This window comes from Culex pipiens, chromosome 2 (assembly GCF_016801865.2).
Source record: "Culex pipiens pallens isolate TS chromosome 2, TS_CPP_V2, whole genome shotgun sequence".
Classification (NCBI taxonomy): Eukaryota; Metazoa; Arthropoda; class Insecta; order Diptera; family Culicidae; genus Culex; species Culex pipiens.
The window spans coordinates 24,882,986-24,895,647 of NC_068938.1; the positions used below are offsets into that span (position 1 = coordinate 24,882,986).

General features: G+C 40.3%; 2 protein-coding genes across 18 annotated transcripts in view; one reads left to right on the forward strand and one right to left on the reverse strand.

Annotated features, from left to right (window-relative positions):
• Positions 1-12,662, forward strand: part of LOC120414568 (piezo-type mechanosensitive ion channel component) — a 107,036-nt gene continuing 94,374 nt past the window's right edge. For 5 of the 17 annotated variants that reach the window (XM_039575792.2, XM_052708989.1, XM_052708985.1 and 2 more), the window contains exons 1-2: positions 355-711; positions 6,215-6,623. The gene's annotated coding sequence lies outside the window, so the exon portion shown is untranslated. Of the gene's footprint in view, positions 324-354; positions 712-6,214; positions 6,624-12,662 lie in introns of those variants that run through there. The other 12 variants (XM_052708986.1, XM_052708991.1, XM_052708984.1 and 9 more) reach the window with 6 other exon arrangements.
• LOC120414554 (uncharacterized) lies at positions 8,270-10,213 on the reverse strand. The gene has a single exon (XM_039575765.1). The coding sequence runs from the start codon at positions 10,211-10,213 to the stop codon at positions 8,270-8,272; it is 1,944 nt and encodes a 647-aa protein (XP_039431699.1).

The following is a 12,662-nucleotide window of genomic DNA, read 5'->3' on the forward strand; positions in this document are numbered from 1 at the left end:
TCAACTTAGCTGTCAATCGCACCGCATTCGCGAGTTGTCTTCTGGCCGTGGTGGACGTGTTTTCGCGGTCGCTCCTCAGTGGGCCTCTTTTGTGGTGTGTTTTTATATACCTACCTGCTTGCTTCTCCTTTGTGTGTAAATAAATAACCGACCGCGACCAGCAGTGAAAAGTGCCAATCTGATCCGCCGCCGCCGGTGGAGCTGCAGCAGGTGTGATAAGAAATTGGTCGTCGTCCTCCGTGGTGGCGAAAAAAAGGGGAAAAGGATAGTGTGTTGGATGGTCGGTTGGCTTTGGGTCGTAAAAATCACTCAATCAAATCGAGGTGAAATAAATAGTTTGCTGCTGGTGGGAAGGTGGCACAGCTGGAGGATTAAAGTTGTTGTCGGCAGTGGGTCTGCCGAATGTGGAAGAATCTGTGTCACCGGGTTGGATGACGGAGGAAGAGTTTTGATTTAGAATTATTTAGTGTTTAGGATTAGTTTGTAAAATAATTCTTAGCTGATAACGTTCCTTATCAGCAAGTTCTTTGTCGTTAGATTGCTTTGATTTACCGAAATAGAAGAAACGACTTGGGGTTGTGTTGGAATTCAACCCGCAGCACCAGTAGAACCAGCACAGATGATTTATGTTCCGGCTCGTGTCACGGGTCACCGACAGCTGAGATCGTTTGAGAATCATCTTATTTTTGGCTCAGCACAGAACGACAAACGGTGAGTTTAGCTTGTAAACACATATTTTCGTTGACACACCGGGCTGGGAATGGTATTTTTACTATCGTCATTATTTTTATATTGCGCCAAAAACGATTCTAACAGCAAACCAGTCGCGTCCTTCTAACTATTCTTAATTGGCAAACCAAATCAAAAGCAACCGGTATCTTAAGCTTGAACCGTTTTTGGACAAACTTGTTTGTGAGCCGTGATTCATCATGTGAACCTCACGATAAATTCACTCACGTTTCACGCCTTTGGCTAATATCTCCTCTTAAATTGAGCATTGTTTTAAGTTCGAAACCGCGCCCGGTACCGCATTTGCGAAGGGGTTGATTAAGTCATTCTGCTGAATTGATGAGCAAGCTCAGCGAGCGCGGCCTTGGCAGTGGAATTGTGGCACAAGGGTAATCCGACTTGGGGTGTTTGCGTTGGATTTCTGTTTATGTTTTTTTAGTAAAAAAAATTGTTATGATGGCCAGTTAAATAGCATTTTCTTAATATATCATCACTAACATTTTGTCCACCAAACTGGATTTAAAGTTTCCAAATCATCTTAGAGCATTTTCGGATCAAATTTGAGCTTAAAGACCCAAAAGAAGACAAAGAAATTGTTTTTTTTTCGACATGTCACATGATACAAATGAAATTTTTAAGAGAAATATCTCAGTAGGGACCGGTATTCCGGAGTAACCGGGACTGAAAACTTTGACCAGATGGTTCAAACTGATATTTTTGCATTTTCGAACATTTTAAGTGTCGTTCATTACTTTTCTATATAGAGACCGAAATTCCGTATTAACCGGAAGCGGCCTAAGTAAGTGGGCGGAATCCTTCGAAACTGGTTTGAATTGCCATTTGACACATTTTAACTCTAAGTGAAGTTTGTTTTACTGATTTTGACCATGTCAAATATTGATTCCCCATTCTATCGAACTGATGTCCATTGCTGGCCAGTTGGAACCGGTTCCAGGGTTTGTTAAAATTATGTATTTTGTGTATGTAGTTTTCCTTACAAGTTTTATATCATTTCCGGAGTTGTCCAGTTTGAAAAATCTGATTATAGTGACTAAATAGTGAAATACCTTAAGGTATCGTAAACCGAGGGGACATTGACAGGTTTTAAATTATTTTTCAAATGTTATTCGAACAGTAAGACTTTTTTGATGATTTATATTTTTAAAACATGCACTGGAGTAGGTTTGGAGTAGGATAGGAAGAGTAGGAGTAGGACACACAACATCAATATACTATTTACAAAAAAGTGTATTTCAATAGTAATAAAAAAATTGTTTTGTTGAAAATTGTTATTTTCAAAACCGGGGTGACTTTGATAGTCACTGTGCTTCTTATTAAATTCAGCCTACAAGTGTGCACATTGAATTCATTAGGTTACTTTGACTATTTAATGTTTGTTTAACTAAGTTCAGTTACTTTGTTTATAAAAAGTATAGATATTTTAGGTTAAGTGAATGAAATATTAGAAATTTGATCAAAATTAAAAATTTGGTAGCAAGAATCAATAATTTTCCAAATTTGCTATACAAAAAGTTCGACTAAAAATGTTTATGAACCTGAAGATATTTTTGAATTCTGATTCACTAACAATTAAAAAAATTATTTCTAACTGTTTTCAGTGCAAAATTGTCCAAAGAATCCAATGATGCAGTCCATTTTCTCATTCTACTTCATTTTTATTGAGAAAAACATGACAAGCCGGTGTGTGGCCGAATGGTTGCGCTGTCCGCTTTGTAAGCGGATGATTCTGGGTTCGATTCCCATCTGCTCCAACCTTCCATTGGATGAGGAAGTAAAATGTCGGTCCAGGCCTTGGTTGTTAGGCCGTTAAGTCATTCCAGGTATAGGAGTCGTCTCCATGCCATAAGTACAAACAACACACCAAACCAAGCCTACTCCGGTGGAATCGCTGGCGGCGGTTGGACTCGCAATCCAAAGGTCGTCAGTTCAAACACTGGGGTGGAGGGTTCCTTGGAGTAGAAAGAGGTTTGGGTGCTCTCCCCATTCAAGCCTTCGGACTCCTAGGTTCGAGTAGAAACTTGCAATAGAGACCACAAAAGACCCGGGGGTCGTTAATGTGGATGGTTTGATTTTGATGACACCTTGAGAGTATTAAAATAGAGCTATTTATCAACGTTTTCTAATCTATTGTTAAATAACTTTTAAAACTTTTCAAAAGTTGTTGAAAACTACTTCATGAGATACTTTGAACACTTCTCTACCGAGGTCAGTATGATTCCGTACCATTCCGTTTGAATTTAATTAGTATTTTTCATTTTGCAGATAAATCTTAAACCTATCAAAATTACCCCGCCTATCAAAGTCACCCCGTTTTACGGTACCTCAACACAATTCGGAATATCTCCGCTAAAACTAAACAACATTGTTTCTCTCCCTGTGACAGTTGAAAATATACTCAAATCCGGATCGTGTGCAACCAGACGCGTCAAATTTGTCAATTTTTATCAAAAGTTAGAAATTTTTGCAGAAATTGGGGCCCAAATTTTAAAAATTCGCTGGCATCAAGATTGATTTTTACAATAAAAAAAAAGGCTGCAAAAAACACCATATTTGATCTTGTTTTTAATTTATAAACGTTTTTCTCTTATTCGATCTCTAAGAAATTGTTTGGTAACTGGGTTGCTTTCAAAATGTGTGCGATTAACTAGGGTTTACTGCCCCTGATCGCATAAATGTCCCATATGCATTTTCATCACTTTTGAGTTATTGATGCAGTTTGGTTCAAAATCGTGCGCTCTTTCAAAAGAGCCTATAACTTCCAGTGCTTTGTTCTAGAAATCTTGGAGAAATCCAGTTTTTTCGCGAAAACTTAACACGTAGGCTTATGTGTGGGACAAACTTGCCTTGCGTGTTTCTCAGTTTGTTGTTTTTGCATATGGGACATAGTCCACTTGAAAGCAGACAAACGTCAAAAAACATAAAAAAAACCAAAATGACCGAGGGGTGAGTAAATGCAAAAATCAAGTTGAATAAATAAAAAGTATTTTTAAAGTTTTTTTTAAATGAAATTTACAGTCACAATTAAATAAATATTGGAAAAGTAAGCAATTGAAAAAAAAAGTAAGTTTATTTATATTTAATTTTTCTAAGACAATATTCACCGTTCATCGTCCAGTCCAGTTACGGAATAAGTGTCGTTATCCCATTAAATTGTTCCGTTTATGAGAAAACAATAGTCGTTTTTTTCTCGTTTTAAAAGGTATTTGAGTTGTTCTTCTCAAATTTCGCTTCGCTTCGCTTCGCTAGGAGACGGTGATTTTAGCGGATTGCAGACTGGATTTTCGCCATGTGATGTGATGATTGTCTAAGCCCAAGTTGCCTAGGAATCGATAATTGCGAATAGAACCAATTCCACCTGAACCAGATTCTCACCACCATGGCAGCCGTCCATTGCCGGCCGCTCCCATCTCCACCGCGCACCAGGGACAAGGAAAGGGAATTGGAAGACGGGAAGTGTTGATGCTCCACTTTTTTAAGAGTATTAAGGGAAAATCTCCACGGTATCCTCAAGTAAGTTTCGCTTGGAGTTGGACGGTTTTTGGGAAGGTGAATGGTCTGAGGAGCCACCCTAGGCGAGTGGTAACGACCGTTGGCATTGTTGTTCGAATTCTTCGTGTGTTCTCATTTCTAATGGGAATGCTTTCAATTCTTTCTCATCTCTTATTGGATGAATTCTATCAGTCGCCCATGCTATTTATAGCGAGGTAATGTAAGTTCATTTCAAATGCGCCTGCACGCATGCAATGCAATGCATTCTTGTATGTTCTGATATTCAACTTGCATTCAACTTTATTCTCGTCCGTTTCTTGGATTCAACTATATCAGTCTAAGTCCTACTAAAGCTACTAATGCTCCACGGTAAAGTGGAAAGCATTTTGCTTGCCAATCCTAAGGACAGGGGATCGAACCCCGCCGTGAGCTGAAGTTTTTTCATTTATTCCAAATTCAATGAGTCCAGAACTTTCTCGTTGGGAGCAGATGGGTTTCGAACCCAGAACCATTCGCTTATAAAGCGAACATCGTAACCATTCAGCCACGACCGCTCTTGAGTTGTTCTTCTCAAATTTCAGTTAAAAATAATTATTTAAATCTTGACAAAACCAAAAACAAATCTGTTCGATTGAAAATTGAGATAGATTGTAAAGGGGTTACATACATGTAGAAAATCATAAATTTTCATATTGCAGAAAATTTATTAAATCCGCTTAAAAGATGATTTTAATCACTCCTGAAAGTTTCATGAAGATATTTCTTGATCAAACTGAGTAAGAGACGATTTATGTTAAAAAATTGCCATGCGCAAAGCGAACTGTCAAACTTTGTGAGCGTTTTTCTCTGAACACCAAGTTGATTTACGGGTGCCACGATATCTCGAGATGGAATGGACCTAATTGGTTGAAATTTTAGGTGAATACTCGCACTGCATGACGAAGCCCGATTTTGATATTTTGATTTTTAAAAAATTGCATAAATCAAAAACAAACGATTTTTTATATGAAAAACATAAAAATATCTTTATGATTTTTTCAAATAACTTTTTTGAAATTCGGCTTCGTCGTTTAACGAGTACTCACCAAATTTTTGAGTCGATTTGGCCAAAACAGTGTGGAGATATCGTGGCACCCGTTTTTTTGAAACTGCTAACTTCAAATAGCTATATCTCGGTAATGATACAACCTTCAAATTTATTTTGTTTATAGATGAAAATGTATATTTTGATGCCCTGAAAACAGATAAAAAAAGTGTAAGTGTGTGCTCAAACCAACCTCTGATATTTGTGCCGATTTACATACATGAACCCCTTAACAATTGTATGATCATGGTACAATAAACGCTTGAATTTTACCACCACTATTTAAATTACTAAGTTGGGGGAAATCACACACTTTTCCTTTATAGAAAACATAAAAAAAGAGATTTTTTTCAATGTTTAATGTTCCATATGAACAGCTTTTTTCGGCATATATTTTCACAGTGAAAGTAAAAGTGATTCTTTTTAAAATATAAATTTGAGGAAACCAAGTGTGAAACTGTAAAACTAAAAAACTGTGAAAAAAATATTTTTTGAGCATCAAATTGATGTTTAAAAAAGAGTCACTTTGAGTCATTGTGAAAATATATGTCGAGGAAAGTTGTTCGTAATCAAAACAATGAAAATTGAATAAGAAATTATTCTCTGTATTTTTTTGAGGAAAAAGATGTGGTTTCTAAATCAAACCTAGTATAGTAATATAAATGTAGCATATTTTTTGGCAAATTGGCTGTTACTAGAATCTAGAAATAGTTTTTATCATAAATAAGATGCAACTCTTGTTATTAATCAACTGTTTTCTAATCGTAGTTGAGGAATTTTAATTTTGTTTATTCCTTTTCATCAAATAACCATTAATTTTTAAAAATAGCATTGCATCATCTTCGGCTTATGTTTGACATTAATAATTTTGCCTTCTTCTCTTCTTTTCAGATCTCTTGTCCAATGATCATCTGTGTATTATGCCTTCGACAAAGTGTGTGTTCTCAACGAAGAAAAATCTTTTCCAATATTTCAGCATTCATCGTGCCACAGAAATAATAATTTTGGAAGTGTGCGCTTGTCAAATTAATCGTGTTTAGAGTGTAGAAAATTGTGGCGAAGAAGAAAGATATCGAATAATTGTGATCGATCGCCAAACAGAAAGTGTCCTTTAGCATAAATCAGCTTTAGAGTAAAGTGTCCTTTAGCAAATCGTACACGCATCACCTTTAGCTCGTAGAAGAAGAAAACCTCCTTCGGGGAAATGCTCGAAGCTGCAGCCAAAGTAAACAACAAACGCCAAATGGATTAACCCGCACCGAAGAAGCCAAACGCGATTTCAACGTGCTGTTGTTTTTCGGTAAGTGACCAAACACTAGCCAGACTGCTGCTGTTTGCTGGTGGAAAAAAAAGCGAAATATTCTGGGTGGATTGATAGCTGCCACGTTATCTTCTGGCTCTGGCTCTAGAACGGAACCGTCCAAGTCTTGACGGATTGATGTGTTGTGCGCTTCTCGTGTGTGGGCAATAAATTTAAAAATTCCATGAACTCCGAGGTTGAACCTTTATTCAAATGTTTATATCGATAATTAAATTAACCTTTCGGTTGTGTTGCGAGCAAACACTCACAAACACACTGCCAATGCGGCAATGTTTATTTTGGTGGTGTTGTCTGTGGTTCGATAGTTGGGAGCGATTTATTCGCCGAAACCGGTGATGATCTTTGATACTATTGACTGTGTGGAATAATGATATCCAACCCTCACCCCCAATACAAACGAGGTTGACCCAATTAGCCACGAGAGAGAGACTCTTCAAATAACAACAAAGGTTGATGATGGATTGCCGTGGGTGGGTGGCCACATTGCTTTACACAACACGTGTAGCAATTCTTTATAGATCAGAGTCAAACGGTTCGATTTGGAGAGGCCAATTGTGCACACACACGCACGCGATGTAGAGGATTATTAGTGGAGGATAAATAATAAATTTTGGAACCACTTGTCGTGGGAAACTACAAGTAAACATCCGCCGCGGCGTTTTGGAACGACGAGCATGAGCTTGAAATATCCAAACAATGTAACCAGCAATTGAATCATCTCCAAAATTCCTTTTAAAAATCAAGGGCAAAAAAACTCGTATAATTGACTGTAAACCTATTCATAATGAATAGTTTAACTTTATTATTTGCGTTTTTATTAAAATATGGCAATTTAAGACTTTTTGCCAATTTTGAATATTGATACCACAGATTGGAAAGTGTCTTAAAATTTAAACAAATATTTTCTATTTGTTCGGTAGTAGCGTAACTGTAACAATGTGTAAATTATTAGGTGATACTCAGACAAAGTGAACATCAAGGAATGGTGACAGAAAACAGGAACTGGGTTATTTTCATCAGGTTCACATTAGAGCGTCCAATTTCCCAGGGTTACAAATTTCCCGGGAAACGGGAAATTTTCAACCAATTTCCCGGGTAATCCCGGGAATTCCCGGGTAATTTTTAATTTGTTGAAATTGTTCTAATCTTGGTTCTGAATCATATTTTGCATCAAAATTGAATAGGACAGCGATTTTAATGGTTAAAATAAGAGTAAAGATCAACTCATAGCTTAACTGCATGTAAAAATGTATACAACTACTGTTCGGGCCAGACTTGGCCCCACGAAAACGGCGAAGATGGCACCAACCAAATCTTGGTGTGCCGGAGCTGAAAGCGACGGTGGACACTTTCGGCGGACTGTAGACTGGTGGACGCGCCCGTGGGCGAAGGAAAGAAGCACTTCTTTACACTAACTAAACTTAATTTATTAGAATTAAAGTGCGAGATGTTTCCGTTTCAACTGGTGAAAAAGGACTGGTGACGTAAACAAAACGCGCGCTCGGTCGTTCCTCTTTTTGCGCGCTTTCTTCGCCTTCTCAATCGCAGCAACGGGTGCCGTTGCGCGCAAACATCACAGGGTGGATCTCAAACCTGTCAAACCGCGTTGTCCAGTGTTGCCGATCTTATCGACGCGTTGGGGCTCCAACATCCTCCCCCCGGGCTGGGGAAGGCCCAGCAGAAGCTTTTTCTAGAGTGGTCGCTTGATGTAGATGTGTGGCCTGCAGCACCGCAGTGGGCGCAAACTGCTGACCAGTGACGGATTCTCCAGCTCCTCCGACGACAACCCAACCCAGGTGAGTCTCTCGCAGTTCCGGGTAATTGTCCCACATGTGAACGAAGCCTCGTTTCAGTAAGCGGAAGTACAGGGAGGCACCGACGAGCATGTCAATGCGATCTGGGATGTGGAACTTAGGATCGGCCAGCTGAAATCCCTTTGGAATCGGCCAATCGGTGGTATTGACCGGTGACGACGGAATCTTTCCAGTTACCTTCGGGACGACCAGGCACTCCACGTCCGCCGTGAATCCGCTGTATCGGGACTGGAGCTGAACGGTTGTCGACTCCCTAGTATTCGTCGTCTGACCTCCGATGCCGCAGATCGGGACGTTTGCGGGAACTCTTTTTAGTTTAAGACGATCAGCCATCGAGGTAGAAATAAAGTTTACCTGTGATCCGCTGTCCAAAAGGATGCGACACGGCACAGGTCGATTGCTGCCGTCGCCCAGATCGACGACTGCTGTTTGAAGCATCGGAGTGGGGCAGTTGTTCACTTCCACCGGCGGAAGTGGTTCAGCGGGTTGACGCACAGCCGGAGATGGTCTCTGCGGTGCGGTTGACTTCCGGTAGAAGTCGTGTAGAAGAGTGTGGTGTCGGCGTTGGCACTTACCACACGAGCTTGTCCGTCTGCAATTCTTCGCGCAGTGTCCAGCGCGCAAGCAGTTAAAGCAGACGTGCTTTTCTTTAACCTTCTCCATGCGCTGACACACTGTGAGGTCTTGGAAGGCAGCGCACTTGAAGGTCAGGTGACGCTCGCTGCAAAAATCACACCGTGGTCCCGGTCGTGACGTGACGGCTGCGTTGGCGATCTGATACGGTTGATCAGTCGCGGTTGGCTTCGATTCTGCTCGGTGGTGTTCCCTCGGTGTTGCGTCGACGGTGGTCTCGCATCTTTCCAGAACCGAGACACGATCCTTCAGGAACTGGATCGTCTCGGGGTAGTTCGGAAGCTCTCCCTTCTTGACCGTTGACTCCCAAAGTTTCCTTGTCTCATCGTCCAGAGCGTGTCCCAGCAGATGGATGACGATGAGCTCTGACACTCCAGAGAACTCCTGGCCAAGAAACTTCAAGTTCTCCACGTGGCCAACGACGTTGTCAATAAGGGAACGCAGCTCCGAATGATCAGTACGGGGCAACTTCTTGACGGCGAGCAAACCGCCGATGTGCAGATCCACCATTCGCCGCTTGTCCTCGTATCGTTCCTCCAGCAGGTTCCAGGCATGGTCGTAGTTCCCATCCTGAACCGTCTTGGCGTCCAGAATTCCGACCGCTTCGCCAACCAAAGCTTCTTCCAGATGGTACAACTTGATCCGCGGCGACTCGTTCGTCCGGTCAACGACATCTTGAAAGATGGTTTTGAACTTTTCCCAATTTTCGTACTTCCCATCGAATGTCGGAATGATCCGTGGGAGGGGCTGTTGGATGATGATGGGTTGCTGCACTGCGGTTACGTGGGCGGCTGCCACCCATCTCCCGAGAGTCATGGCCAGCTCGTCGAACAAGGATTCGAATTCGATCGACTTACCCTTGTGCACATCTCGTTTCTTGGTGCCAGCCAACCGGTAGATTTGCTGCTGTAAGGACTTGAAAGCTTCGTTGCAATCGTAAAGCTTTCGCTGGTGCACTTCCGCTGCGGTTGCAGTGCGATCAGCTGCACCGGTCGCTGCAAGCTTCACTTTTAGGCGCTCGAGTCTGTCCCTCTCTTCGTCACGAAGGAAGACCAGGTTGCCCAACTCTTCTTCTTCTTGGCTTTCTTCTTTCTTCGGCGTACGTTGCACTTTTGGGGGCATTTTCACTTGTTTGTTCACGTTGCACTTTCAGGTTCTTCTCGGTTATTTCCGGGGCCGGTTTGCCACTCGAAAATACGCCGGGTTTACTGTTTTGTGTGGTTCACTCGCGGAAGCCGGTTTGCTTCGCACTCGCGGAACTTCCGGAAGCCGGTTTGCTTCTCGGAGTCGGTTCTCGAGCTGTTCGTGGCTGAGGCCGGTTTGCCTCTCACTTTTCACTTTCCTCCGTCCACGCCGGGTCCGATCCGGGGTGAAGGACCAATGTTCGGGCCAGACTTGGCCCCACGAAAACGGCGAAGATGGCACCAACCAAATCTTGGTGTGCCGGAGCTGAAAGCGACGGTGGACACTTTCGGCGGACTGTAGACTGGTGGACGCGCCCGTGGGCGAAGGAAAGAAGCACTTCTTTACACTAACTAAACTTAATTTATTAGAAATAAAGTGCGAGATGTTTCCATTTCAACTGGTGAAAAAGGACTGGTGACGTAAACAAAACGCGCGCTCGGTCGTTCCTCTTTTCGCGCGCTTTCTTCGCCTTCTCAATCGCAGCAACGGGTGCCGTTACGCGCAAACATCACAGGGTGGATCGCAAACCTGTCAAACCGCGTTGTCCAGTGTTGCCGATCTTATCGACGCGTTGGGGCTCCAACAACTACAAAAAAATGTATATTTTTTTCTAATTTTATAAGCTCAAATCGTAAAATAAATCAAAAAATTATGTCGAAAACATGATTTAAATTATACGATAAATTGTTATCATCTCACTACCACTCTTCCAATATTTTTGTCATGTTAAACCTTCTAACACCCATTGATGCACCAGTGCTCCATAATTCTTTAAACTTTAAATCGAAATTTTTTGAACAATAATTCTTCATGCAAACACCTATTTGAAATATTTAATGATACCAATTCAAATTTCATCTAATTTGATCATTGTCAACAAAAACGGCGGCAAAGGGTTTAAATGTTCTTCTTCATGTTTTCTAGAGCATTTTCTTCAACCCCCTTCCAACAATCCATTTTGACCAGAACCGTTGGACAAAAACTTTAAATAAAATTTGTAATAGCCTATGACTTTTTGCAAAAAAAAAAAGATTTTTTTTTTGAAAAATATCTAAAAATTTTATTTTTGGATGTAAATTTGAATTACAATTATAATCAGCTGAATTAACTGCCATACCCAGGTATAAAAAAACTGCCATACCCAAACAAAACAAAACTTAAAAGTTCTACTCTATTTTTTTATAAAAGGCACCGTTTTCAAGTTGAACCCATTTTTAGGTTAAAATAAAACAAATCTTTTTTCAAATACTGACTCGCTGAAAATATATACTTAGAAAGCTGGGCTTGAATAACATTATTTGGCCCTTCTGAAACGTGAGTCGTTATTTTAAAAATCTGAAAAAATCGATGCGTTGAGAAAATTTTACACGAGTTTCACTCTTTAACAATAAAAAAAAACGGATCAATAGTTTCCAAGGTATCATCGATTGAAAATTATGGGCCGGTCAGCACTAAACTAATTTTTCGTAATTTTAATTCGTTGCGAGGCTATATCTGTTTGATATTTTCCAAAAACTAAACGTCCATCATACCCTATAACAATTTTCCATACAAATTTGGAGATTGTCCATATGTCTTTGGGTTGTAGGTTATGATTAGGACTGTTCCGAAAAAAAGTACACGGTAAAATAAACTTTTTTTTTAACTATTAAAAACTTGATTTTGACAAAAAAAAATCAATTCCCACAATCGTGAATTGTGTTCCTGAATTTAAGAACCACGAAGAAATTTATCCATGATATATTCCTTCTTGGGTCTCTAATTCATAAACACAATTCCCGATTTCGAGTTGTAGGTAATGAGAAATATTCAGAAAAAATAGGTACATGAAAAATATTTCTTTTCGATTTGGGTAATTCTCTACCAACTCACACGAAATCGGGAAAAGTTGCCCCGACCCCTCTTCGATTTGCGTGAAACTTTTTCCTAAGGGATAACTTTTGCACCAGATCACGAATCCGAGGTCCGTTTTTTGATATCTCGTGACGGAGGGGCGGTACGACCCCTTCCATTTTTGAACATGCGAAAAAATAGGTGTTTTTCAATAATTTGCAGCCTGAAACGGTGATGAGTTTGAAATTTGGTGTCAAAGGGACTTTTATGTAAAATTAGACGCTCGATTTGATGGCGTACTCAGAATTCCGAAAAAAACGTATTTTTCATCGAAAAAAAAAACACTAAAAAAGCTTTGAAAACTCTGCCATTTTTCGTTACTCAACCTTAAAAATTTTTGGAACATGTTTTTTTCTAACTATGCAGGGTTATTTTTTAGAGTGTAACAATATCCTACAAAGTTGTAAAGCAGACAATTACAAAAATTTTGATAGATAGACATAAGGGGTTTGCTTGTAAACTTCACGAGTTATCGCGATTTTACGAAAAAAAG

Bases quoted from the DNA above. Each gene is read 5' to 3' on its own strand.
- LOC120414554 (XM_039575765.1), bottom strand. From the start codon at position 10,213: ATGCCCCCAAAAGTGCAACGTACGCCGAAGAAAGAAGAAAGCCAAGAA.